Source organism: Canis lupus, chromosome 33 (assembly GCF_011100685.1).
Source record: "Canis lupus familiaris isolate Mischka breed German Shepherd chromosome 33, alternate assembly UU_Cfam_GSD_1.0, whole genome shotgun sequence".
Taxonomy (NCBI): domain Eukaryota; kingdom Metazoa; phylum Chordata; class Mammalia; order Carnivora; family Canidae; genus Canis; species Canis lupus.
The window spans coordinates 1,281,130-1,308,301 of record NC_049254.1 but is presented as its reverse complement, the minus strand read 5'-3'; the positions used below and the strand labels follow the sequence as shown (position 1 = coordinate 1,308,301).

Here is a 27,172-nt window from a genome sequence, read left to right as displayed (position 1 = left end):
AACAACAACAACAACAAAAAAACTGTCAGTGGAGAGCAACTGTTTCCTCTCAATGATCCCATTCAAAATATTTACACCTTTGATCTGCAAGGTGTACGCTGTAGGCCTCCAACTTATCTCACAAGATGATGATCAGAGACTCCCTGAGAAACCCCAGGACATCTACACCCCACTGGAAAATGGATCCAGTGAGTAGCCTCGTGCATTTTGAAGTACTACACTGTGAATAATAGAACATGAAAGAACAATGCGAACGTTGAAAGCTACAGCTAATAGGGTTTTACCTCCTTGTTCTCATAGCAACTACTTCCTCAGGGTAATCAATAGACCAGCACAGATATATTATGGGTTGAGCAATGCATTAAATTTCACATGTTTCTAGCCATTCTGTTATTATTAAGAGGGCCAATTTAGCTGTATACTCAGACTCTGAAAATGAGAACAGAAGCATCTGCTACCAATTCATTTTATTGGAGTATTGGCATGTTGCATTACTGACATACTAGCTATAAAGTTCTCTGAGCTTCTGGAAGGAAGAAGAATGTACTAGTATCAAAAAAGCACATCTTTTCTACAGAATCACTATAAATATTTTCTTAGATTCAATGTCTTCAATAAAAAAATGCATGATTAATCCACAATTAACTGAATATGGAGTGTTGTTCACTTTTAAATAGTCTAATCCAACTAATATAAACTTTCTAGAACTAGTTTGAGCACCAACTTCACATATATTGTTAATTGAGGAGATATACCCATAACTCTTTCATCATATTTTGAGTTTTCTGAGAGCAGAGACCTTTATATTCACTTCTCTAACCCACTGTTGCCACGGTAATTGTCACAAAGTAGTGCCACCCATAGATTGTTCCTTGTTCATAGAGGAAATCCTAGAATCATGTGGATTATTCTGTCTGATTTGTACAACACCTTAAATGTGTTTTTTTAATATCAAATGAGAAGTTTTTCTAAAAAAAAAAAAAAAAGCATTAATTACACGGTTGTCAGGCCATCTGTGGGATGGAAGAGCATTCTTGGTCCAACCTTCTCACTGCGAGTTTTTGTGTAAGCTCCACGCCCCATGGATCAGCCAGAGACAAGTTGTCAAGAAGTAAGATGCTTCTTCTCTGTATTTTGTTCAAGTGTTTCAGCCCAGAAATGCAGCAGGTTATTGGTTTACCAGCTGCTTTCCTACAAATGACTCGCTTCCCTTCACGAAGCTGTATGCTCCCCCAGGCTTGACCCTTTCTCCGGAATTCAGTTCTGTCACTGTTTCTAAAACGATGATTTATGCTATAGCTTGTCAAAGTCATTTAAGGTCCAAAAGCAGTTATTTATACACTTTTTAATAAATACTCATCAATTGGCAACAGTATGACAGACACGTTGAAAAATACGGAGTTACGCTAAAGAAGGCAGATCTCATTTCTTCCCTTTGAGGGAGTGTAGAGAAGATAGTGACATTTGGGCTAGACTGTTCTTTTGGATTATGGGGAGAATCAGGTACAGAATTTGAGAACATTCATTGACTTTTGACGTCCAAGGGAGAATATGGCATTATACAGTGTGTGTATCAGGGAGAGGAATAATGATTCAAAGTAAATAACTGTTAGAATTTGTAAGCAAGAATAAGGGTTCTGGGGTGCCTGGGTGGTCAGCCAATTAATTGTCTGCTCTAGGCTCAGGTCATGGTCTCGGGAGTCTTGGGATGGAGCCAACGTCAGGCTCCCGGCCCCACGGCGAGTCTGCTTCTCCTTTTCCCTCTATTCACCCACCTTTGTGCATTCTCTCTCTCTCAGATACATAAATAAAGCCTTAAAAAAAGAGTAAGTGTCCCTTTCTCTAAACTGGGTTCTTGGAACGTTGCCAGAGAGCCCTCGTTCATGTTGTGTCAACATTAAGTTTGAGCAAAACCATAAGGAATCATCCATAATAAACTTTTACTTTCTGAAAGAAAGTTCTGCCATTATCATGAGTCAATATGTTGTGATGGGTCTTGTTTTGAATTCTGATGTCATCATCACTCATTGTAGGTGACAAATCACTTGTCAGCAGACTTGTCAGCACAGCAGACAGCACAGCACTGTGGGACAGAGCATGGACTCTAGGGTCCAACTGCCTCTGTCACCTATTAGTGTATGATGTTGAGCAAGCATTTTAACCTCCCTGTGCCTTTGTCTCCTTCTCTATAACATGGGAATACCAATTGTGTCCAACTCATAAGGCCTTCGTGCAATTAAAGGAATTAATGTATGGACGGACACATAGTGCGTGTCTTCTATGTGTCCATTACTATTTTCCTCTCTGAGTTCAGACCCACCTTAGGAAAGATAAATTATCTATCTACCTCTGATGAGTTAGGTCAAGTTGAAGAATAAATATAAAAATGCTTTATAAAATGTCCAACTCCGTATTGATGTAACAAGAGGTGGTTGTGGTGATGATGGTGAGAACAAGGTTCATGCCATGTTGGGTAGGTATTTGTAAAGGAGAGTGCTTCCCCCTCACTCGGGATGTCAGGGAAAGGGTTCACATTTCAAGTGGGTCAATTAGGGTTCCTTTCTTTCTTCTCAATGGGATATCTGACATACGGAAATGTCTATCTACCTCCAAAATTCAGAAAATGGTGTTCTCACAATGCTAATTCTTAAAAACCCCAAAATTTTGAAATGCGATTATTCCATCAGATAAATACTAGAAATGATCACCAATATATTATGCTGAACATAGAAATGTCAGATATTAATTCACTTCTCTTTATAATAATTTAAAACAAATGGGTTAGAAAAATTAACAAAGATTGGGCAAATGCAACGGTCGACCTTTCCACCTACTCAAATTTTGCATGGTCTTATTCAATTAACTTTGAATGCATAAAAAAGAAAACTTAGTTCCTGTCATTCTTGTCATTTCTAAGTAAAAGCACAACTTCAAGAAGATCATTTGGAAGGCACTGCTTGATTTTTTAAATCCAATTAGTGCAGCAGTTTTTATTTGTCCTCTGAAATAAAGTATGTGTTGTGTGGATGGGCACACTGGATTCTGATTAAAGATGCATGATGCAAAATTGCTCAAAATAAAATTTCTTACCCTTATGTCACTTAAAATAGGGAAAAAATCTATTTGTGTTTAAGTAGAATGGCACTCTGTCTTAGTTTCAAATTCTAATTTCCTACTGTTTTAATAAGAGAAGCATAATAAAAGTGCATATGGGACAATGCTGGTGTGTCAGCTAAGCATTGTTCATGAACTATCTCAATTAATCCTCACAAAAATGTGAGAGGAAGGCACTACTGTAGCTCTTAGTGTCTAGTGCAGACTTTGAAATTGGAAAGTCTGAGATTCAAATTTTGATTTCCCTATTAATAACTATGTGACTATAGGTCACTCACATTTTTAGCTCTTGTTTCCTTATCCAGTGAAACGGAGATAATGCCAATCCAAAAGGCTAATGAAATTAAATAGCATTCAAGTGAATGCCTAGCATAGACTAGGGAGTTAAACAAATATATTCAAATATATTCTACCTTCAGAAAATGTCTGTATTTAATCTTTGAAATAATGGTTAGATGGAAGAATAAAAATGAGAACTGTAGTTATTATTAATTCCACTGTTAAAAATTTTACTACTTTGAGAAAGCCAATTCATGGCTCAGTTTTAATTCTGTTATTTGAAATATGGGTATAAGTCTTCTGATTAGTCAAAGTATAAATGAGAGTTTCCCTTAAAACTTATTTCTTTGTATAAGATCTCTGATGGAAAATTAAGAGAATTAGCTCACATATATAGAGTCTTTCTGCATATTTAATTGACTTGTAAAGTCCGTTCATTGACCGTCTTTGACTCAGCCTTTTAACAATGGAAGGTAGTTGCTATCAATTTAGCATAATTATTAAGTTTTTATGGACAGCGTCACTTTTAGAAATTTAAAAGGAGATTGGAAATGAGTAAGTGTATAAATGAAAGGCTGGCTGGGGATAGATTGTTTTTGAAGTTGTGGAAATGGTACTTTTATACTATACTCTCTATCATCCTATTGTACAATTTCATCCACTTTTGTAGATATTTTACATTCTGCAAAACAACATGCTAAGAAAACTTGAGAGCTCTCAAAATCTTGACCTCTTATTCTATCTTGGTGATGACAAACCCCTGCAAGGGGAATCAAGATAGACTAGAGTTGGGTGTGGACAGTCTTATATTGAAATCTTCTAGGAGTGGTGTAATCGGCCTGGAAGATACTCTTGTTTGCAAACAAAGCCACACATATTTATTGCTCTGAATGTGGCAAATGAGGATATTGGCTACAAAACCCTGAAAATGGGCACAGGTCTAATTTTTTGCAAATATGTTTGAAGGGAGAAATGGAAAAAAGATGATCCGTTGTGATCTTTCTTGAGGATCGGGGATTATTATTAAATGAGTCAGTGCAAGTAGCCTTTCCTTTTGTCTCATTTATCAAATGCCATTTTCAATGAATGTGTTTTGTCTCACACTACTGGGTACCAGATATCTGGTATAATCAATAACATCTATATATTTAAGCTTTTACTAATGCAGAGGGCCCCCAAGTTCAAGGTCCTGAGGTGTCTGCCCAGCCTTGTGGACACTAGCTGAGCTTCTTGTCCTCACATCAACTGAGGGTGCAAAGTCTCTGTGCTACATATGCTCCCCAGATTTCCATGCTGGAGAACAGTGCACTCCTGTGGGACAGCAATGCCAGGACCACAAAATCCTCTGCACCACAGGGCCACTGACAAAGCTCTACACAAAGAACTATACAACTGAGAGACAGTGATCAATGCATATTTGTTTCAACTGGATTGACAAAGGTACGCCATGAATGTGTATATTCTTAAGTCTTAGATTGTGGAAAAAGAAGCACATGGTCTACTTTCCTTTTGTGAATTACTGGTTCCATGTTTTAATATCACCTGCACATGTGAGTTTTAGGCAGATAAACTATCAATAAAGTTAGAGGAGCAGATTTCATGCATTATCAGTTTATTTAGCTGATACGGAATTACTCAGGTTGTCCTACTTGAGTGGCAAGTATGGCTAGAATTCTAAATACTGCCTTGAGGTGCAAAGAAAAAAAATCATAAAGAAAAAAAATCATAAAGAAACAAAATCATACGATATTTGTGTAAAGATGTATCAGTCATAGATACACAGTACTTGCAGAAAATATGATCTGATCTGTTATGTGTAATTCAGTGAGCCAATTTCTTGATCTTTCTACTTCCTACATCAACATAACTACTTTGCATTTGTTTTGGAAACAATACTGACCAATGAGATGATGGAATAAAAAACTATTGTACAATATTGTTTATTTTTACTTCGGAGGACTTAGTTTTTATTTGATCTCAAGCTACCTGTCTGTAGGTGCCATATGTTTATGTGCATATGTAACAATACTGTTACTTTATGAGTATGGTTTTTATTGGAAATACACAAGTTCTATTCTATGAGAACAAGCTTCCACACAAATGCATTAAGACTGTATGAGCCTACAGGCAGATATTAAGGTGGTGCACTGCACGCTGCTTAAACTATCCACTCAAAAACAGTTCTGAATGGATTTGTGTAAAATGTGTCATTTATGATTTTGTGTTCTCTCTTTAATTCCAAAGAAGTTTCTAAAATTATTATTATTATTATTATTATTATTTTACCCAAACCAAAATCTTCATGTAGTGAGCTTATTTAAAGTAGGACCCTGTTTTATCCTGTTATCCCTGCACAGCCACACAGGCTTGGTGACATGGGACTCGGGTAGCCAGCGGAGGATTGAGCTTTTGTGGCTGCTGGCTCTGAAATCCAATAAATAAAAACGCCGGCCATGGTCTGTGAGTCTGTAAGTCTGGCACCTTCGAAATCATTACATTCCATTAAATACTCCCTCGTTTATTTATTGCCTGCCTTTGATCATGAAAAAAAAAAAGTCCCTTTTCATAGCAATACAGCTGAGGCCTGAGAACTTGAGGGACCCGGGCAGCATTCCTCTCCGTAGTGGTGATTTGTCATCACCATGCATGTTGGGGGTGGGATTGGGTCGTGGTTATTACCTGCTCCAACAACTTTGTCGATGGATATGTTGGTGGCATCCAGTTCCTTAGCAAACTCATGAACCGCTTGAGTAGGGTCTTCGTACGTGTGGGGGTCAACGTAGGTCCTGAGACCTGGAAGTTTCACTGTGTGCAGGAAGGAAGGAGAGAAAGCAGGCGTTAATGGAGCTAGATGTAGGAAACCTTAACTGAGGCAGTTGTTTAATCACATTATTAGTGGGGTGGGGGGGAATCCCCATTATGAAAAAGTACATTGATCTGTCGTTTATTGTCAGGTGTCACAGCAGTCGGTAGACACAGAATTTGGACTAAGTATCAAACGACATTTCCCATAATGAGACAAAAGAGGAACCACTGTGAGTTTTCTCCGCAGAAACATTAGACAGAAAATGTACTTTCGAAAAAGGGATCTCATGGGGAGGGTGGTTGGGAATTGAGTAGGCCCAGTGGTCACCCAGTCCCCCAAGACGCACTAGCACAGGAAGCAAATGTTCACGATGACGCCACATCTGACCATGAGTCAAAGCTTGTGAGACGATTTCATAGGGCAGAAGGGCAGCTGGGACACAGAGCTAAGTTACCTGAAGGCCACGCAACAGCACGTCTTTGTCGGATACCATTCTGCGTTTAGTGACATTCACAACCAGCGTCCCCGCCTGCAGTCACAGACCTCCTTAACCCCGTGAGGAGTAGTCTATACACTGCATCCCATGCCTGTACCAGGGCAGCGTCACCTCGCTGAGACCTTGCTGGACCGCATTTCAACACAGTTAAAGGCAGTATAGATTCTTGGGGAGTTTGGTGATGGTGCTAAGGAACTAAATTCTAAACATGAATTATATTTACAACTTATCAAATATAAACCTCTCTCATAATATGTGTATTTATTCAATTATTCTGAAGATGAAAGAGCATGGATAGAAGATCCTGGAGAATCGTTTTGGATTGGACATAGTTCTAATGAGGTTCCTATCATTTGGAAAAAAAAATAAATCATATTGGAAATGATTTGGAATGTTCAATAACTAATTTTCTCTAAAGTAAAACCATTGTCTTAAAGTAAGCTCTAGGCCCAATGTGGGGCTTGGACTCAGGAACCTGAGATCAAGAGTCAGTGCTCGACCGACAGAGTCAGCCAGGTGCCCCTAAACTAGATTTTATCAAAAAGGGAGACTGGGATCTATCAAAGTACATACACATGCTCTGACGGTAAGGATTTTATGTGTGTACTAATACAGTGGGTTTTTACTTTTGATTTTGGACACATCGGTAAAAATATATTGGTAACACTGTTCCAGCAAGGGGCAGGATGCCTGATGGTGATATATGGCTTCATTTATCCCACTATGTTTTCAAAGATATTTTGATCCCAAAGAAATGAATAAAATCAGATGTTATCTTTTTCCAATATGATTTTATAATGAAAGAATCTTAATGACAAATTGCAAGTGAACATTGTGTGATGACTGGAGACTTCTTGGAGTCCATTTTGCTCTTTGCTTGAGGTGGGCATGGAGATGGTGATGGCAATTACTCTGGGGAGCCGGCCACACGGCACACGCTGGGCCAATGGGTCCCACACGGCAGAGTGCGGACTGGGCCATTACGAGTCCGCTGACCTACAGGCCGTCTTCATGAAGGCCACGGCTATGCCACATCATAGTTTCTGTTCCTGTAGCGTATCCACGAAGGGTTTGAGTAAAGAAATAGGAGCCTATGGCACCCCGGGGGCTCCATCACTTAAGCGTCAGCCTCTGGTGGCTCGCTCTCTCTCTCTCTCTATCATGATCTTTCTGTCAAATAAATACAATCTTTAAAAAGAAAGAAATAAGGATCCCTGGGTGGCGCAGCGGTTTGGCGCCTGCCTTTGGCCCAGGGCGTGATCCTGGAGACCCGGGATCGAGTCCCACATCAGGCTCCCGGTGCATGGAGCCTGCTTCTCCCTCTGCCTGTGTCTCTGCCTCTCTCTCTCTCTCTGTGACTATCATAAAATAAATAAAAATAAAAAAAAGAAAGAATCCTAAGAAAAGCAATGGATCATAAAAATAAACGGTGGTTAGGAAGCAAAAAAATTCAGTGTTCCCAGGCTGTGTGTAGAGAGGATTCCAAGACTGTAGTTTAGGAATGGGACGGGGGGAACCAACGGAGGAGAGAGGCCGATGCTCCTCCGACGCGGGCCTGCGTGGACACGGGCACAGCAATCCCCCGGGGCCAAGTGCAGGGAACTGGGGAGACGCTCTCCAGGGAGTCACGCCCGCAGAAGTGGGGAAACGGCGTGGGCTCTGCCCCTGCTCTGAGCAAACATGGACGGGGCGGCTTTGGAAGGTGAGAGCTGTGCTCCAGAAGCTTTCCAACGCTGGGCAGCTCCGCAGAGAGAAGGCTCTGGAAAACCTGCGGTGTGCCCGCCCGACACCGGCCAGCATCAGGATTTTCGCTGGAGGCCGTCTGGTCACCGTCACCCGCGTGCCCGAGGTCTCGGGAGGCTGAGACCCGCCGTCCCCTCGGGGCTGCCGCTGGGGGCTCCAGCTCCGCTCACCGTGGGACGCCCGGCGGCCGGGCTGCTTCGGGGGCCGCGACGCCCTGGAGCGGCGGCAGGTGGCACAGCCCTCCCGGCCGCGCTGCTCCCAGCTCCCGGGGCCCACCTGCAGGGCCCCCGATCGCCCCCAGGAGACCGCAAGGTGAGGAACTAGGAGCGTGCGGAGCTTTACTATTCCTTTGCAAGGAAAAAGAAACTTTTTAAAGATACGATAAAAATTAACTTTTCCCCAAAAAGGATATTTTTTTCTTGTAAACAATGACAAATGCCTTTATCTTGCCCAACGTAAGGAAATCAACTTGGAAGCATTTTACCAGCATCAGGATTCGCAAAGACCAGCATAAAATGGGCTGTGAGGAGCAAAGTCTGAGACATTTTAAACAAGCACAGGCTTTCAGCAGCCCTGGGAGTGGCTTTAGAGCCACCCTGTACCTGTCAGCCCCGGGGCGGAGATGCCTCGCTAGATAATCTGAAAATTCCATAGTCATCCCCAAATGAGATCAATCACATTGCTCGCCTTAAGTAAAACCACATAAATTGTTTTCCTATGCACACAAAACTTGGCGAACAATGCAATTAGAAACACACACCCCCCCTTCCCCCCCAGTAAGATCGCCTGTTCACTGTGGGCGCCTCGGCTGCTGACTTTTAACTGCTGACCCCAGAGGCTGCAGGAGTCAGGTGATGCAGGATACCAGGCACATAATCCCTTCACACCAATAATTAAGGGCAACGTACAGAGTCACTGGGCTGTGTCAAGAAAACCAGATAATAAACACATGCACACGTGTTAAGCTGCACTACTTTACAGCTCGTTCTGCGCAAACACAATAATTTACATTTCCATTTTACCAGCATGAGTTGCCCTAAGGACAGCAAAAAATAAAAAGGCCTCGCCAGAGAGGGCAAGGGGACAGGATCTCAGGAGGTGAAACACATTTCTTTCCTTTTGAAGCAATGTTATAGGATTTGTAACGAGGCTGGAGGGAATTGTTCATAGCTAGAGCTTTTTAAAGTAATACCAGCTAAATGGTCTGAAATAAAACAGCTGCAGCATTAAGACGCAGAAAGTTTACAACATGCACAGAAGTTCCTTTATACCCCTATAGCTCGGATAAAATGCATTTCTTTTTTGTCTGTCTAGTCATAAAGATATTGTGCATTTGAAGAAAATTAAAGTTTCAACCAACTCCACCAGGAAAACCAACGGCTGAAACCAGACCGGAGCGACCCAGGCATCCTGCTCACGACTGGGACACAGACATTTACCAGTGTTGCAAATTCAGGAGATTCACAATTCTGACGTTAAAAAAAAAATCAGTACAGTCTCGCTGTGTGGGCGATATTTACACTGACTGTCCAACCCCAGTGAAGAACCGTTTAATCCACAGGAAGGTTGCCGCTCTAATTGGTTCCTTCATTCTTTTAAGATGCTGGAGTTGGTGACCTAAGTCATCTGAAATGATGGGGGCGTCGCTCTTACGAGCATAGCACTTGTGCTTTTGTGAATTATTCCACAACCACGGCGATGAGATGCATGAACCAGACCACACCGTCAGTGAACGCCGCCCCTGTCTCCCTCGCACGTCAATTCACATTTGCAAGATGCTCTTTTTCTCCTTTTTTTGCAAGCTACCGTGTCCCCCTGCCTGTTAGCCGCAGGTAGTCCGCTTTTACCTGCGTTATAACTAGAGCTATAGTTGTATCGAGTCATTTATATGAGGTATCACGCGGAATTGAGCATATTTTCACAAGGCGGCAGTGAATGCCGAGGACAGCGATGCTTACGTGAGTTATACTGAGATTATTCAAGAGCAGATGAGTATAGTCTGTCCTAATTTCCATGGGAACATGCTGTTCCCTTTGGGTCCACTCATCATTAACAGGCCACAGTAAACTGAACCATAGTTTGGAAAATCAAAGCACCTGGGATGATTTGTTTTGCACGAAGGGGGAAAAAGCAGTTTTCTTATTAAACACTTCATTTTCTTAAGAAAAAGTAGTTCTTTTAGAAAATATTAAAAAGAGACCAAATGGATTGGTATTAAAATCTGAGGGAGGGCAGCCCGGGGGGCTCAGCAGTTTAGCGCTGCCTTCAGCCCAGGGTGTGATCTGGGGTCCCGGGATCGAGTCCCACCTCGGGATCCCTGCGCGGAGCCTGCTTCTCCCTCTCTCTGCCTGTGTCTCTGCCTCTCTTTGTGTGTCTCTTGTGAATAAATAAATAAAAAATCTTAATGAGGGAAGAGCGCTGGCCTTCCTGCCAGGGGGATGTGGTGGGACTCCAAGATACAGTTTGGTTGACAACACGGAGTAAAAGGTATTTCCCATAAACAGAGGCTGCTTACGTGTATTTGGGGGCTGGGAAGGGGAGAGGCTCCTACTTGGGCTTCGGCAAAGGACGAGAGCAGGGACGGCAAGGCCAAGGCCAAGGCCGGGGGGCGCAGCGCGGGCTGCGCGGGCGGCTGCGGGGCCCGGGGGGGGGGGGGGGGGGGCTCGCTGCGCTCCCCCCTGCCGCCGCGCCGGGCAAGGCTTCCCGTGGAGCCTCGGGTTCCCTCTGCATTTAAAATGAACTGAATTTGCTCAATTCGTTCATGAACTGGCTTTTGCGGTTTCCATGCCGGGACTTACGCTGTCCGTTGCCGAAGTGCAGCCGCTTCTCGTCCGCCCCGGGCTTCGACTTGTTGTAGCCGCAGAACCTGCAGGCGAGTCGAGGAGACAAGGCGGGGGAGCGGGTAGGGCGCGGGCCGCGGGCACAGCCGGGACCCCTTTGCCTCAATCAAACGCGCGGGTGGAAGCCTGAGGGCTCCGTGTTCCCCAGGTCCCTTACGGAAGGGCCCTCCCCCTGGGGCTCCGCACGGCCGCCCAACCCGGGGCAGGGGAGGGGGCGGGCGCAGGGCGCAGGGCGCAGGGCGCAGGCTGGGCTTCCACGGTGGCCCGGGCCGGGGGTGGGGGGGGGCGGGTACAGGTGTGAGGAGTGGGGTGGGGTGTCGGGGGAGGCAGAAGCCGAGCTACGGGGAGAGAGGGGCGGGGGGGGCGACGGGGATCCAAGCCGCTGCACCCCGCGCGGTGACTGGGCGGCCACCCAAGGGAGCAGCAAAGAGCCGCGGACCCACCTGCCGATCAGGACGTAGGTGACCACGGTGAGGAGGATGACGGCCACGGCCGCCGAGATGGCGATCATCACCACGTGGCTGTTCTCCCCAGAGATGGAGAAGGCTGCGGGTGGAGGGAGACAAGGAAAGGCGAGGCGTGAGCGCAGCGCAGCCGACGTGTGCCTCGAGCCCCCCCGCAGGCCCTCACCCCCCCGCGGCTTCCTGCCTCGGGCAGTGTAAACGGAACTCCTCCCTGTGTGCTAGGGGGGTTAGACGTTTCCTATAAACGAGCTGGAAACTTGGCACCAAGAAGGTAAAGTACTCTGTTCCACGGCAGCGGTCACAGGTGAGACAGCCTGCTCTGGTTTTCTCTAGCCTCCGCGCACACTCATTGGGTGGGTGGCCCAGGCGCTACCAGAGAACCCGGAGAACGGGTAAGATTTCCTGGAATTCAGGATAAAGGCTTCCAATGAAGCTTGTTCCACCTTCAAGATCAGAGTTATGGGGCAGCCGGGGTGGCCCAGCGGTTTAGTGCCACCTTCGGCCCAGGGCCTGATCCTGGAGACTCAGGTTCGAGTCCCACGTCGGGCTCCCTGCATGGAGCCTGCTTCTCTCTCTGCCTGTGTCTCTGCCTCTCTCTCTCTCTGTGTCTCATGAATAAAATAAAATCTTAAAAAAAAAGATCAAAGTTATGCAGGTTCTCTATGACACATGCCACATACAAACTGTTCACCTAGTCCAGGTGTTGGCACAATGGCCCAGGAGGCAAACCTGGCCACCGCCACCAGGTTTTGTAAAGCCCAGGAGCTTAGGATGATTTTGCATTTTTTAAAGGGTTGTAAAAAAGTCAAATTAAGATTTTTTTTTTTTTTTAAATTAAGATTTTTTGACATGTAAAAATCATAGAAAATTCAAGTTTTGGTGCCTATTGGTAAAATTGCATCAGACCGTGGCCGCATACACTTGTGTGCTGGCTTCGGCGGCCTTCTTGCTACCACGGCCAAGCTGAGTGGGGACGACAGGACTGTACCCCGGGGCCTAGGACACTCCTCTCTGGGCCTTCACAGATTATGTTGGCTGACCCCGGATCTGGACCCGTGGTCCTCTAACTCTGGGGATCACTCAACCACTCAGGAATCTCTTGGAAAAGTGGCTTCTGATCCAGTTGCTGTGGAGTGGGGACGGAGCCTGTGCCTTTCTGTGAGCTCCCGGTGACGCTGGTGACTCTAGCGCATGTGTTGAGCAGCACGGATGGAGTCCAGGACTCTGAAGGCCCCTTGTCATCTCCCTCTCTGATCCTCCGCTCTTGAGCGAATCGCTGGCCTCTCTATGCATCTTTGTCCTCACTCCCTGGTTGCCACCAGAAGCTCCTCACTGGCCTCCATCTGCGTGGTGACGGCCTTGTTCCCCTGACCTCCACCAGCTCGCTCTCAGCCAGGAGATGCTTGCAGGGCTCTCCCGTCACATTTAAGATCACATTTAAGACAGATCCCCTCGCAGAGCAGGTGAGGCCAGGGTAAGGCCAGGTGAGGCCAGGTGAGGCCAGGGTGAGGCCAGGTGAGGCCAGGTGAGGCCAGGTAGGGCCGGGTCCGTGCCTGCAGCCCCCAGCTGCTCACAGGCTCCCGGCTACGGTCACCCCCCGACTTCTATATCGAGTGGGCTCCCAGCACCACGCCTGTCACAGGCCCGTGTTTTAACATGCTCTGCGCGAGCACTTCACACACATCTAACAGACGCATGAGGGACGTAGCAGAAGAGCTTAGAAGGGCGACTTTGATGGTTTGGATCATGTCCTTGTCAGGAGCCAGTATCAGGGTGCAGGGTGGTCACAGGGTCACTTCGGAGGCTCGTCACCGTCGGGCGCCGCACGTTTGCTCGGGAGGCGGGAGGCGGTGGGAGGGCCTCCCCCGGCCGAACCCCGAGGCCGTGCCGCGTCCTACAAACCATTCGGAGGAGGTTTTCCCGAAAGCGAACTTCTTTCTCTCTTTCTTTTTAAAAAAGATTTTCTTGATTTATCGGAGAGGAGCGAACGCGAGACAGATGGCAGGCGAGAGGGGAAGCAGGCTCACCCCGGGCAGGGAGCCGGAGGCGGGAGGCGACCCCGGACCCCGGGTGACCCCGAGTGACCCCGGGCTGAAGGCACACGCCACCCGATGGGGCCCCGCGGCGCCCGCTGCCCGGGTTCTGGCCCCTTCGCCCCCGCGAAGCGCGCTGGCCCGGAGCTTGTTCCTGCGGAGCTCGAGGCCTGCGCCTGCACCTGCGGTGTGACGGGACACCGCTGTTTTGAGGAATAAAGGGGCTGATACGGTTAAAACACTTAAAATAGTGCCACGCACACAGTAAGCGCTTAACGAACAGCATGTATTCTTATTATTCCACTTCCCGGTGAAACACGGGCAGAAAGTGCTGCGGACTCAGGTCCTGCTCCCTGAGGGCCTCCCGTGCCCGTGTGCCCCAGCGTGCCCCAGGGTCACAGTCCCTACTGGAGACATCGCGGTGACCCTGGGAAGCCCTTTTACTCCTATAAACTCTACAACCTCAGCTTCTCATTTATTTACTTATTTATTCATTTATTTATTTGTTTTACTCTGCCATCAGAGCCCTGGGTCAGGTCAGTAACTCCAGAACATGGAGATTCTAGGCTCCTTGACTCCACCTCGTAGCTATGCAACCTAAGGAAAAAACATATAAACTCAGGGTCCTAGTCCACAGATAAAGGAAAAGATAGTACCTGACTGGCCATGGAACAGGACAGATCAAATGCTGAGGATGTATTATGGCATCAATACAGGGTTCTAGAATCAGACCCATCACATACCAATGCTGTGATTCTGGGAAGCTTATGTAAACCTCCCTATTCCTCAGTTTCCTCACTGGTATAAGGAAAAACGATAATCACTGTAAAAAATAAGATATTTTTAACCAAGTTCAAAAAATATTATCTAAATTCCAGATAAAAACATACTTTGTTCTACTGAGAACTATATGTGTTATGAATAAGAACTTTTCATATAACTTAAAATGAAAACTAGAAAAAAAAAACTTAAAAAATAAGTACAATAAATAGCAAACTGTTAAGGAAACACAAGCACGAGTCTTTTACATATATATATTTAAAATATCAATACATAACAAGACTCTTAAGTTCCTAGAATTTTTATGAAGATATCTTTTAGATTAAAAAAAATAGAAAGTTAGGGGCACCTGGGTGGCTCAGTCAGGTAAGCATCTGCCTTGGGCCCCAGTCATGACCCTAGGGTCTTGGGTTCAAGCCCACGTGGGGGCTCCCTCTCCCTCTGCCCCCTTCCCCACTCATCCTCTTCCTCACTTGCTCTCTCAAGTAAATAAATAAATAAATATAAATAAATAAATAAATAAATAAATAAATAAATAAATAAATAAAATCTAACCACTCAACTCGAAGATTCTTATAATTGAGAAAGAGGATGTCAAGAAGTCATCTTTTCCTCATCCTCTGTATCCATCAGTGGAAGTATTGCAAATATAAAACGTACTTGGCAAAACCCCAAGACCCTGCAGTTTTCAAAGGCAGTATTTCTTAACCCTAAGACACGGAAGCCTCAGTAGGGGTTCATGCAGCATGCTGCTGCAGCAGCGTGTATACTAAATCGGGAACCACATTCATACATTGGAGTTTGTTGTTCCCTTTGCAAACGTACATATCAGATATAGCCGAGTACTGATTAAGAACATGCATGGTGTTCCACGCACACATCAACATAATTGGTGTTTACCTAATGGTGATCTGACTCCTGCTCCCCAATGTGCCTACTTTCTACCACAGGATATGATGAACATGTTTTTCTCTTCATAGGATTTGTGATCTTTCTTGGGAAAGCACATACAGATTTCATCATTGATGCCTTAAATACCACTTAAAAGTCCGGAAAAAAAACTCAATTCGTAATCATTTCAGAACAAGAAACTTTTCTGCAGGGCACCTGACTGGCTCAGCCGGTGGAGCATGTGACTCTTGGTCTCCGGGTTGTAGGTTCGAGTCTCATGCTAGGTGTAGAGATCATTTAAACATAAAATCTCAAAGAAGAAAAAAAAAAAAAGGAAAGAAACTTGTTTTGCAGTACTTAAATATTACAAAAAGATTCAAAATGACAAATGTTAAATTGTAATTAAACTTTGTTATTATGTCATCTAAAATGTTAGATTTGGTTTTAAAACTCCTTCAAATGCTGGGCACCTTGGTGGCTCTGGGGCTTGCCCCCCAGGGTCCCGGGGTCAAGCCCCACATCCGGCTCCCTGCTCAGCGGGGCATCTGCTTCTCCTTCTGCTCTTCCCTCCTGCTCATGACCTCCCTCTCTCTCAAATAAATAAATAAAATTTTACACAACACAAAACAATGACAAAAATGAATCTTCTTCACATGTGTCACGATGTCTTCTAACATTTCCTTTGTAATGCTCTCAGGGAGTGGTTTCTCCTCGGAGTCGCAGAGCGAGGCCTGCGCTGGAGGGAGAGGCCTGCCCGAAGCCCGCGTGGGCGCCTGGCCGTGGACGGGAGCGCCGTGCAGGCCGCCAGGGGCCTGGGGGCCGCAGCTGCAGGTTAGCAGCCGGGAGGTGGAACAGACTCCCCCGGGGCGCCCGGTGGTGGACATGCACCCACGTCACAGGGGGACCGGGTCTTGGAGCGGAGATCTGTGCCCTCCAGGGTCGCAGCTCCCTCTCCGGTTAACACTGTCATGTTTCCACCGTGAGCCGCTGCTTTCCGAGCACACTAGCTTCTAGCTTCTCAGTACCCGCAGAAGGTACCGCTCCTTATGGTGGCATTTCTGATCACCTGACAACCTGGGCTATAAAACACCTACTTGATGGGGTAACTATTATAATGACTTGAACGGCTTTCATAATTTCTGTTAGTCCTTAACATTTCTATTAGGTGTGGATTGTGGGCACAATCAAAATATCACTGTACCAAAGCCAATGTGATTTTAGGACATGAACAAAGCACTTGGATAGGGAACATACTTGTCAGGGGCCATGGCAAAGTAGAACCGTCCAAAGGGATCCCTGAGTTTCCTTTCTGGACAGCGCTGGCCCTTGTCAGACCCTCCCCGATAATCTGTTTCTAAAGGGTGTTCATCTCTGACTGCCTCTCTAGACTACCATACAATGGTGAATTTAAGTGACTTGTAGAATTTCTCCCATTATGATTAAAATAAAACATTCCCTAGAGACATAACTGGTTTATATGCAGCAGAAAACATGACTCCAGTCACATTTATTGTCCTATAGGACACTAACAAGTTTGGGACACATTGATGAATTAAAGTATGCCTGATTGCCTAAATACATAGACACACAGATATGTATTTATATGTGTATATGTATTGTTTCTTCAAATTTTCCTTTAAACCAATTTAATCTAAATAAATAAATAAATCAATCAGTTTAACCTTTTATAAGATATAATAGACAGATAATATATATAATTATAAATAATAGTCTCCTCATTATCCTCATTAATTAATAAACTAAATAAAATCTTGAACATGCGTTCAGTCCGTATCAGAGCCTCGGCCATAATATCACCTTTTTGAAAGTTACATTTTAGCAAGGGTTTTTCTAATATGAAGCAAATGCATTCGAAGAAAAGAGAAACGTTTTGTTAAAGTGTTTGCCAGTTTTAGACCAACTTTTGCCAAATTTGGTGTCAGACGCACGAGACCATCCAAACTGCTTGTGAATGTGAATGCGGTGATAAATCTGGTCTGGGAAAATCCCTCAGCTCCAAGGAATGCAAGACTGAATGTGCTGAGGATTAAAACAGTATTAAAATCCTTGGGCAGCCCCAGTGGCCCCGCCTGCGGCCCAGGGCGTGATCCTGGGGTCCCAGGATCCAGTCCCACGTTGGGCTCTCTGCATGGAGCCTGCTTCTCCCTCTGCCTGTGTCTCTGCCTCTCTCTTTCTGTGTCTCTATGAATAAATAAATAAAATCTTAAAAAAAAAAATCCTCGAGGACCAGCAAGCTTCGGTTTTGTAGGCCGCTGAATCATGCGATGAACCTAGAACATCTGGATTAGTAGGTACCGGGAGTGGATTACCATATTGCCTAGAGGTCCTTAAGGCAATTTATGGCCAGCAGAGGACCGGTAGCCTTCCAGGGGCTAGAACATGCTTGATTTGTAAAAGAACAACAACAACAACAACCCACAGATGCACAGATGCACACCCAGGCACATCCACATCTACACCCCAGGCCACACAACCGTCAGACATTTCAAGCAGTGTACTTTCCAGGTGTATCTAGATGCATTTGACCAAGTTAAGATTTAGAGAATGAACCATCGGCCCGCTGCCCCAGCCCACCCCTACGCGCCACGCCGAGAGCTTACGTACAGTCTGGGCTCGTTTCAAACTCGAACTTGCGGCTGTTGCTCCCATAGCCCGCGGCGGTTCGGGCGCGGATTTGGAAAACATAAGCGGTGTCAGGCTTGAGGCTACTGATGGTGACGTTCGTGCCTCTTGCCCTCAGAATGGTGTAACTCGTCTCTTGCTCCTGCTTTGAGGTTAAAAAAAAAAAATCATGTTAAAATCAAGTCTTCATGATGCTGTCCGACGATACAAGGCGATCCACTCAAAACCAGTTCTTTCAGACGTTAGCCCAGAGCGTAGGGCCGCGAAAGACTCGACCCACAATCACTTCACTCTCCGGGTGCAACTGGGGCATCTTGAGGCTGAAGATACTCCCAGAATTCCCCAACGGGGGTGGAATGCCTGGTGTCCCGCACATAGAGCAGGAAAAGTCAGTTTTCATTTTTCCCATTTTTTCCCACTTAGTGAATATATATGCAAGTGGAAACACGTTTCCCTCAGAGCCCGGTCTGAATGAAAGCTTCGACCTAACTTCAAAAATACACTCACAAGGAGGAAAACACCTCTTTGCATTGAACTTAATAGGAATGCCCTACTGAGTCTGAGGAAAATATTTTTATATGATGATAAAACGTTAAACTTAAAAAAGGGTCCAGGTTTTATATATACATACATATATGTAGCTCTACATGCATGACTTTAGTTATATGTGCCCTGTAGTAAGTCACTGCGGTTTAGTAGGGACAAATATCTTCAGATCAAAGTCTAGAGGAATTTCCCCAAAGGATCTCCTCCCGGAGACTCATGTTGTATATTAGGAGATTCACAGCGCACATTAACAGGGAAAGCTGTTTGGGTCAAACCTTGTGTAGAAAAATTGGATTTACATGGAATTGTGTTTTTCCCCTAAGGCACATTAATACGTGTTGAGCATTTTATGGGTAACCTGGTTTTGAGCACTGGCGGGATGTCCCTGCACCTGGGGTGGGGCCCAGAGTGGGTATCCTTAACCAAAAAGACGCAGGATATTACCGAAGAAATGAACGTTGCAGACATTTTGTAGTTAAACAATAGCATCTGAGTTGGTATGTTTAAAAAATGAAGAGGACCAAATATACTTATTTTACAGAAATAATTATTTCATTTGTTAAAAAAGTTGTTGTGCCTATACCCCAAAACTCAACTCTGCTCACCATCATCAGTGAATTACTGTCAAAAAAGCAAGAATGTAAGTTCTAGTGAAACATTCAAAATATTTTCAAGCATTATATGTATTTGGGAATAATTCTTAAATTCATGCATGTGCGATGTAAATATAAATATGCAATATTTATAATATTGCATGTATGCTAGTAGGCAATTTTAAAATTCTTAGGGAATAACGAGTAGATTCCGCTGTTTTTTTCCGGTACTGTTTAATATTGTTTTAATACAAGGATCTGCATTGTGCTTTGTCTGTAGAATGTCAAGGAAGTTCAGAATTTTTGTTTATGTCCGTAAAAAATGCAAACACAGATTGAGCCATATTTCTGAATTGGCCCCGTAGCTCTAAAGGTTGGGTGCTTCCCAGGTCTGCTATCCAGTCTGAACTGAGGTGTATCATTACCTTTCTTTTTATGTTGTTGCACCGTCTATAAAACACGGATTCCTATAGATGTCCGACCTATCTTGTCATACTTTTAAAAATAGAAGATCGTGATCGGGTGAGTATTTCACAGTGCAGCAGCAGAGCACCAGGAGCTAGGATATTAGTTACCCACTATGACTTCAGCACAATGCAGTTGATTAGGCCTCTCTTTGCTTTTAATGAAAGGGACATTCCTTTGAACATCTAGGACAAAAAGACGACATCATGCTTGTGAAATGCGTTAACCTCAGTGAAGAGAACTGCTACACAATGCAAATGAATGTGTATGCATTACACTTGTTTTTCTACAACGGATCATACGACTAATTCTCACATCCCTAATGATCCATTTTTGTGTAGAGCAAGGCAGGTTATACAGAGAAATCCACAAAAAGATAAGTCATGGGGGCTGGGATTCAAACTCGAGACCTGTTTATTAGCAGTGAGGCTCTGAGAAATTCAGATGATGCCACTGACCCTGTTTTCTTATTTGTGAATGAACCTATTTACCTATTTCATAGGATTATCAGACTTCTCAAAATTAAATATGTATGCAGAAGTGCTCTATAAAATGCTATATAAATGAACAATTTGTTTTTAATTCACTTGAAAACACTTTGTGGACTGCATTCAAATAGTTTGTGTTCACATGAGTCACTAATAAAACCTCCCAGCTCTGATACGGTTTGAATACGTATTGGTTCCAAATCTCACCGTAATTTATAACCAGGGAACGGCAAGTGCGCTTTAGAGGTGCTGAAACAGTATAGTAAAAATTCCACTTATAAGTAATTATGCATCTATTTTTATGATTGTATCACCAAACCACAATTTTTAGGACGTGGAGCAAACTCACGCACCCCCTCGCACCTGCTAAATTACCTTGTACAGAATCAAGAAAGCTTTTCATTGTCAGACCAATTTTTGGTCTTGTTACACAGTTCAATGTTCCCATCTCTGCTGAAAGAGATTCCCAGGAATGTGAAGGTCAGGAAACGGTGCTTCGGGCCACAGAGAGCTCATCAATAGGCTAAGAGATCACTGTGAAGTAATTGGTACAACGGGGGTCTTGGTGCAGAAGGACATTGATGTCACTTCTAACGCCACACCAGATGGCTTAGGTTTGGTACTGACATGGTTGCCGTGACTTGTCGCTAGAGAAGGGGGAACTAAACACGGTGACTTCCAGTCTCCCCTCCATGGATCAACCAAAGGTGCCCCACGACCAGAGTCCCTAGCAGGGCCCCACCACTTCCTAGCAATGCCACTGGTGTCTTAGCAAGTGCACAGCTCCTAAGAAGGTGACTCCTTGCCCTACACTCCTGACCCTTTCCCATGGTTGCCCCACCTTTTCATAGTACTTGACCTCGTAGTCCAATATGATCCCATTGGGGTGTTCGGGCTCCTGCCAGGATAAAGAGATGCTGTTCCTGGACGTGCGATCCTTCTTGATTGTCACGACGGGCGACGGAGCTGTAGAGACAGAATGGGAGGGGGTGGTGGGAGGACACGAATGACTCCAATCAGAAAGGGCAGTAACGAGGGGCTGCAGAGAAGGCAACCAGCGAACGCTGGCTACGATGCCTCGTCCTTGCCGAGAAAGCGCTCTCCCCATCTCCGAGGAGCTGGAGTCTGGACGCCGCCCGCCTCGGCGCCCGCCAAGGTAACCAGGGGACACCTGCAGCGCCGGGGCGACTGAGCAGATGTTTCCAATCTGCTACCATGATGTCAGCAACGAAATATACGTGATATATTAAAAAAAAAGAACAAAACATCAGGGCTACCTATTTGCTATAATGTTGCAAAGTGATTAATGCCAGATTCTTCAGCTCATTGATAACATTTTCATATGGGACTGACTGTGGGAGGGCTGGAATCCATTAGGCACAGGAGTCCCTGGTATCCGTAGGTGATAATAATACTGGGTGTATTGCCAAATAGGCAGGGTTTAGAGCATACCACGGTAGGTCCTGACTTGCCACAAAGATCTTTGATGAATAAAAATATATATCCGAAAACAATGTCTTGCTATTACATTTATTATTATTATTATTTTAATATTTAATTAGAAGTACTGGGGAACTGACCGTTCTTTGTCAACGAATCTCTATGTTCTCAGGTGTCTGACTGGGTGTTGACCCACATGTGTTGTGTTTTGCTACGTATCATCAAACGGTTAGAATATAAATAAATGACATGTTTGGATCAGAGATTACAGGGTTAGCCTCATTTCTAATTGAAGATTAAATCTATTTTAAGGGATACCCTACTTCAAATCCTTCCATTAAAAAGGAAAATACCTAGGACCCCCCAGCGCACGTCTGGCTGCAGATCTGAGCCTTGGAACGCTGGCCAGCGGAAACGCCTCACTGTGGCCCAACGGATCCTGCCTTCATGGAACGAGCAAAGTACACAGTAAACACCAAACAAACAAAAATCAAGAATTCACAGGTACGTTAACTGCTGAATTGTTTTCTTTGCTAAGAGACCTATTTCCTTATAGATTTTTCTTAAATGAAGAACTATTAGAACCCCGTGTATCCATGTTCCTTTAACAGCAGGTGTTGGAAATTTGTATTTGTGGATTCGATGTTTCCACGATTGTCACATGCTGATGTTTGCATCTAACCTCCCAAACTGTTCCTGTCTACAAATGCCTTTCATTTTTATTCCTCACTTAAAAAACCGAGCTTCTGTTAAGCTTGCCAGGTGACACTTTAAAAGAAAGTGTAAGTCTAAATGAGGAATCCCTCTCAGTAAGTTTCCCATCCTCCTATTCCTATTATTTGTGGAATTTTGTGTGCACTTTTGTAACCAAAGCATCATTAATTTTATGACCTGGGAATGATGGTTTAATCTCTTTCCAAGGAAAAATGTAGGTGCTGCTTTCCTGACGGAGAAATGAATACATTTTCTTATTCATAATTTTCTCCCATTAGCAATTACTATCATTTCATGTAACTTAACATCATTGGCCTTTCATACTTAATTTTCATCTATTCATTATTATTATTTTATTTCCTGGACTGGCTTCACCACACCCTTGCCTCCCAACCTCCAACCTGTAGTGGTTTGCTGCTCTGAAATTTATTCTAAGCAAAGGGCAACTTATTTTGGTTATAATTAGTTAACATTTAATAAATGTTTTCAATGTTTCCAAATGTATCACTTAGTCATAAATAAAGGAAATGTGTTAATTTTTGGAGAATTATTTTCTTTTAACCTAATCCAACTATTTAAAAAACATTCATTATCCAACTGCTAATAGAAAAATTATAGCCATAACATCCTCGGAAACAAATTTTGCTTTTTGTAAAAACAATGGAGAAATCCCACTAATTTTCCTGCTGAAGTAAGCCCATTAATAGGCTAAATTTTTAAACAGCATTTCAAAGATGCTTGATGTTGGAACACCTCCCTAATAAACCCACGGAGACCCTACATTCATTCCATATCACCATGAAACTGGTTTATTTTCCCTACCAGTGAAAATACATTTTCAAAGTTTTTAAAATTATCATGTCTGGTATCTCTCCTTAAAAACAAAACAAAAACAAAAACATGAGAGAAACCAATTCATTTCAAAGAACAATTGTGATGGAGACTGTGTTAACTTTTTAATGAGAGCTTCTCAGGCTGTTTGGGATCTGCCCAAATTTTACTACTTGTGCCCTGAGCAGAACTTTACAACGGCTGAAATCCTTCAAAGGTCTTGGAGCAAGCTGCGGAGCCCTGTTTGACTGTAATAAATGGTCTTTTGTAATTCCACACTTACTTAAGTAGAGGCAATTGCTCGAAGCTTGTGCCATCTCAGAGTTAAATGAACCTTTTCTGATTGCTGCTTTTAGGCCCCTGTCAAGTCATTTGTTCTGCTCTTTTAATACAGGCCTCTCGCCTTGGCTGCGTTTCAGCAGTTTCAACTCCGTGCACCAGCTGGAGTCCCGTTATATTTATAGGTAATGCTCATCAATATTTTAATATTAATAAATAATTAACAAAAATTGTTTTTCTCTCTCCTGATAAATAATTTTAAGACGTAATAAAAAAAAACACATCCTGCAGAAAGAGATGAATTCCGTGGCTAATCCCTGTATCAATGCTTTCTTAGAAGGTTTTCTACAACACTCAACTCATGTCCTCAAGTATAATTTACCCACACTTCCTCACATGCTCATAGAATTTGTAATATTAATGAGAAACTGTGATACGGATCACATTTTTTCAAGTTAGTTCCCAGGTATTAAAGAGTAGTTTGCTCAAAGTATTGACTTCCAAAACCCGTAGAAATCCATTATCATTCTTTTGTGTAGGAGATCATGGTATTGTGATATATATTGTGAAATAGATTTATTTTTGTCTCCATTTCTGTGTTTTATTAACTTTGTGATTTGAAAGAATCGTGGGTCATGGTTACATGGAATGAAAACAAAACAAAACAAAACACCAAGATCTGTCCCAAGACAAGAGAAGCGCCCAGCACTGGGGTAGGAAGTTCCATAGGCAGAGGAGACTCAGGTCTTTTCCAGCAAACTGCAGGTGTTTGAGATGAAACAGCCATTACTGGTGAACACCCCAACAGCTCCGGAGTGACAGTTGCAATCCAGTTTCAATCCTTAGATTCCTTAAATGACACATTACTGAGATGACTCTCTCTTATCAAGAGGAAGAAATCGGTGATAAAGTAGGCTACTGTGAAAGTGGCCAGGCCCGAATTCGCGCAGGTTGGTAAATGTGGAGGCCCGCAGGGAGAAAATACTGACATAGATCCCAGTTACTTATTTATAGAGGAAAGATTTTCTCTCACTGTCAGTGTAACCTGAGCCATTGACGGCATCTAATGAACTAATAATAGTAAAAAAAAAATTACAATGAAGAAGCAAAACATATCGGGCTAAGAGGTTTCCACGTACAGACACTGGGTTTGAAACGGGGCTGTACGGCTTGCAAGTTGTATTCGAGTTACACTGGGTAGACTTACACGCCAAATCCACCGACAGGCACGGAAGAGATTGATTATTCCAACTACGGTGTTTTTAAGCTACATTTATTATGGTTCTGCAGCTAAAATATGACCCATCCTTAGAATCAGGAAGTCAAAACTTCAAAATTCAACTCCTAAAGGATCCGGGTTTGGTTTGTTTGTTTTTATTGGGACTTTCCTCTTTCTGGGTTTGGGAATTTCTAATGAACCTCTGAGGTATCTGTGGTTTAGAGATCGGACAAGTTAAAGTAATAACAAAAAAGCCTCAGTATTTCTTTTCTAAGTGAGCCAAAGCTTTTAAAAATTATCTCCATGGGAAAATATCACGAAGTAAATGGTTGAAAGATTTTTACTTTGAATCAGACATGCTTTTAAAAATACTACTCTCTTATATTTTTGTACCACTCGGTACAATGCCCACTTAAGAACATTTCCTTCTTGGGGTTTTTTCTTTCTTTTTTTTTTCCGGAAGTGAACCCTTCTATTAAATCCAGAAACACTCTTGGGTTTGAATTAGCATAATCATTCATAGCTTCAAGTTCTCCATCTCACCAGCCCTACCCGGACTTCCTCCACCTGTTATTCTCTGGAATTTCCTGTTGGAGTCTCAGGACTCGATATCTTTACAGCCCAACCAGTTTGGATTTCAGAGGTAAACTTCTTTATATTTTCTCCCTCACCATGAACCCCACACGGCAACAGTTTCAACATCTGAAAGCTGACAAATTTTCTTTATTCGGTTCTAGTTTTCCAGCCCTGCTTCAGTTCAAACTCTTGCCAATTTTCCCCTAGATTCTATATTTTCCATCCTGATTGTTCCAGAAATTCAACTTTCTACACACTTTGATGACTTATTATTTTATAAAGTAAATGGAACATTAGCACTCCTCTCCTTCAAAATTTCATAATCTCAATCAAGTTTTTTCTAAACTCATTAACTAAATAATAAGATCCAAAAGAAAGGTCTAGGAATTTAAATTCAATTTGCCAACATATAGTTTTGAATTTAAATTTAAAAAATGTAAAACAAAAAAGAAAGCTCTAGGAATTTACATTTTTAAGAAGTTTGTATCAGAAGAGTCTGAAGATCACAAATTTGGGGAATGTCCTGGACTACAATAAGATACATAAATTGAAATTCATGACATAAATATTTAAGATTCCTCATAAGACCGCAACACACATACCAGCTTTATGATTTATTGCTCTCCTTTCAAACTGAAAACCTAAAGGTAATTCCTTTGGTCATCTGTCCACAGGGTGCTGCTACACTTGCTACCTGGAACATTCAATCTCTTCCTTTTTTTGTCTGAAAAATCTTTTGCATTTGTTATCCTTAGAAATCATGGCTGGGACACCCAGGTGGCTCAGTGGTTGAGCATCCACCTTCTGCTCAGGTTGTGACCCCGGGGTCCTGGGATCGAGTCCCACATTGGGTTCCCTGTAGGGAGCTTGCTTCTCCCTCTGCCTGTGTCTCTGCCTCTCTCTCTGTGTCGCCCATCAATAAATAAATACAATCTTAAAAAAAAAAAAAAAATGAAGAAAGAAACCCATTGCTAATTCAGTTCCCCCGAAAGCCCTTCCTGAGTCCCTTAGACAAGAGTTACTCCGCTTCTTCTTGTGCCCGGACACACAGAATCCTGTCCATTCTCTTACTCCTCAGCCCGCAGCATTGTGCTGTGGTTGCATCAGTTGCTTACCAGGCTGTCTCCCCACTGCGTTATAACCCCTCCTGGTCTTCAGTGCCCAACCTGACATCATGAAAACCTTGCATAAAACTAGCTGTGCAGTTTGGTTAGCTCTGCAGGAAAGCATACAATATATTTTGTGGTTATTTCCTTTGAAAGATAAGTTCTGTTTAGCTCTTGATGTTAAAATAATAGAATTCAAACCAAAGTGAAAACTATAATGTGTTTAGCAGAGATACCATTATGTATAAAATTATGTCATTAATTTCCTACAGTAAAGAGAAAAGGAATTTTCTCAATGGAACCAACGGTGCCAGAAGAAAAACATTTTAAGGCTGTACATTGAAAGTAAATTCACTAGTGATAGAAGAAGGGCTCATTTCATAGGTGTTTATTGCATGGGTCCTTTAGGAAGAGGTCCCATTTTTCACTTTTTAAAATTGCTTTTCACATTCCTTATTTTTAAAATTAAGTTTTCCTTTAAATATCATTCAATAGCCACACAGAATCAATGTGGTCTTCAAAAAAAAATTTTTTTTTAAACTAGTCTTTTCCTCCTGTTTCTCTTGTATTTTCCTATGATTACCATAGTCACAACACTTGTGCTCACCAAACGCAGGGCTTTTCCGCACCCGCCAATTCTAGGACACCAGCGGGGTCTCCTGCGACACTATGTCCCGGGGAGGGGGGGCGTCAGGCCCCAGGGGGAGCGCCCGGCCCAGGAGGCCCCGCTTACAGAGCACGGCAGCAGGTGTCAGGACCCCCGCGGCGGGGCCCCCCAGGGATTCGCAGCACTTCCTCCCGCACCGGATCCCCTAGGAGGGCTCGC

General features: G+C 43.6%; 1 protein-coding gene across 1 annotated transcript in view; it reads right to left on the bottom strand.

The window, feature by feature from the left end:
* EPHA3 (EPH receptor A3) overlaps positions 1-23,483 on the bottom strand; it is a 97,149-nt gene extending 73,666 nt beyond the window's left edge. Inside the window, exons 1-7 of the mRNA XM_038583245.1 lie at positions 23,450-23,483; positions 21,975-22,064; positions 21,023-21,147; positions 18,072-18,234; positions 11,722-11,824; positions 11,237-11,304; positions 6,073-6,198 (exon numbers count right to left, since the gene is read on the bottom strand). Coding sequence (XP_038439173.1) covers positions 6,073-6,198; positions 11,237-11,304; positions 11,722-11,824; positions 18,072-18,234; positions 21,023-21,147; positions 21,975-22,064; positions 23,450-23,483 — 709 coding nt within the window. The remainder of the gene's footprint in view (positions 1-6,072; positions 6,199-11,236; positions 11,305-11,721; positions 11,825-18,071; positions 18,235-21,022; positions 21,148-21,974; positions 22,065-23,449) is intronic.
* Positions 23,484-27,172: the final 3,689 nt, after the last annotated feature.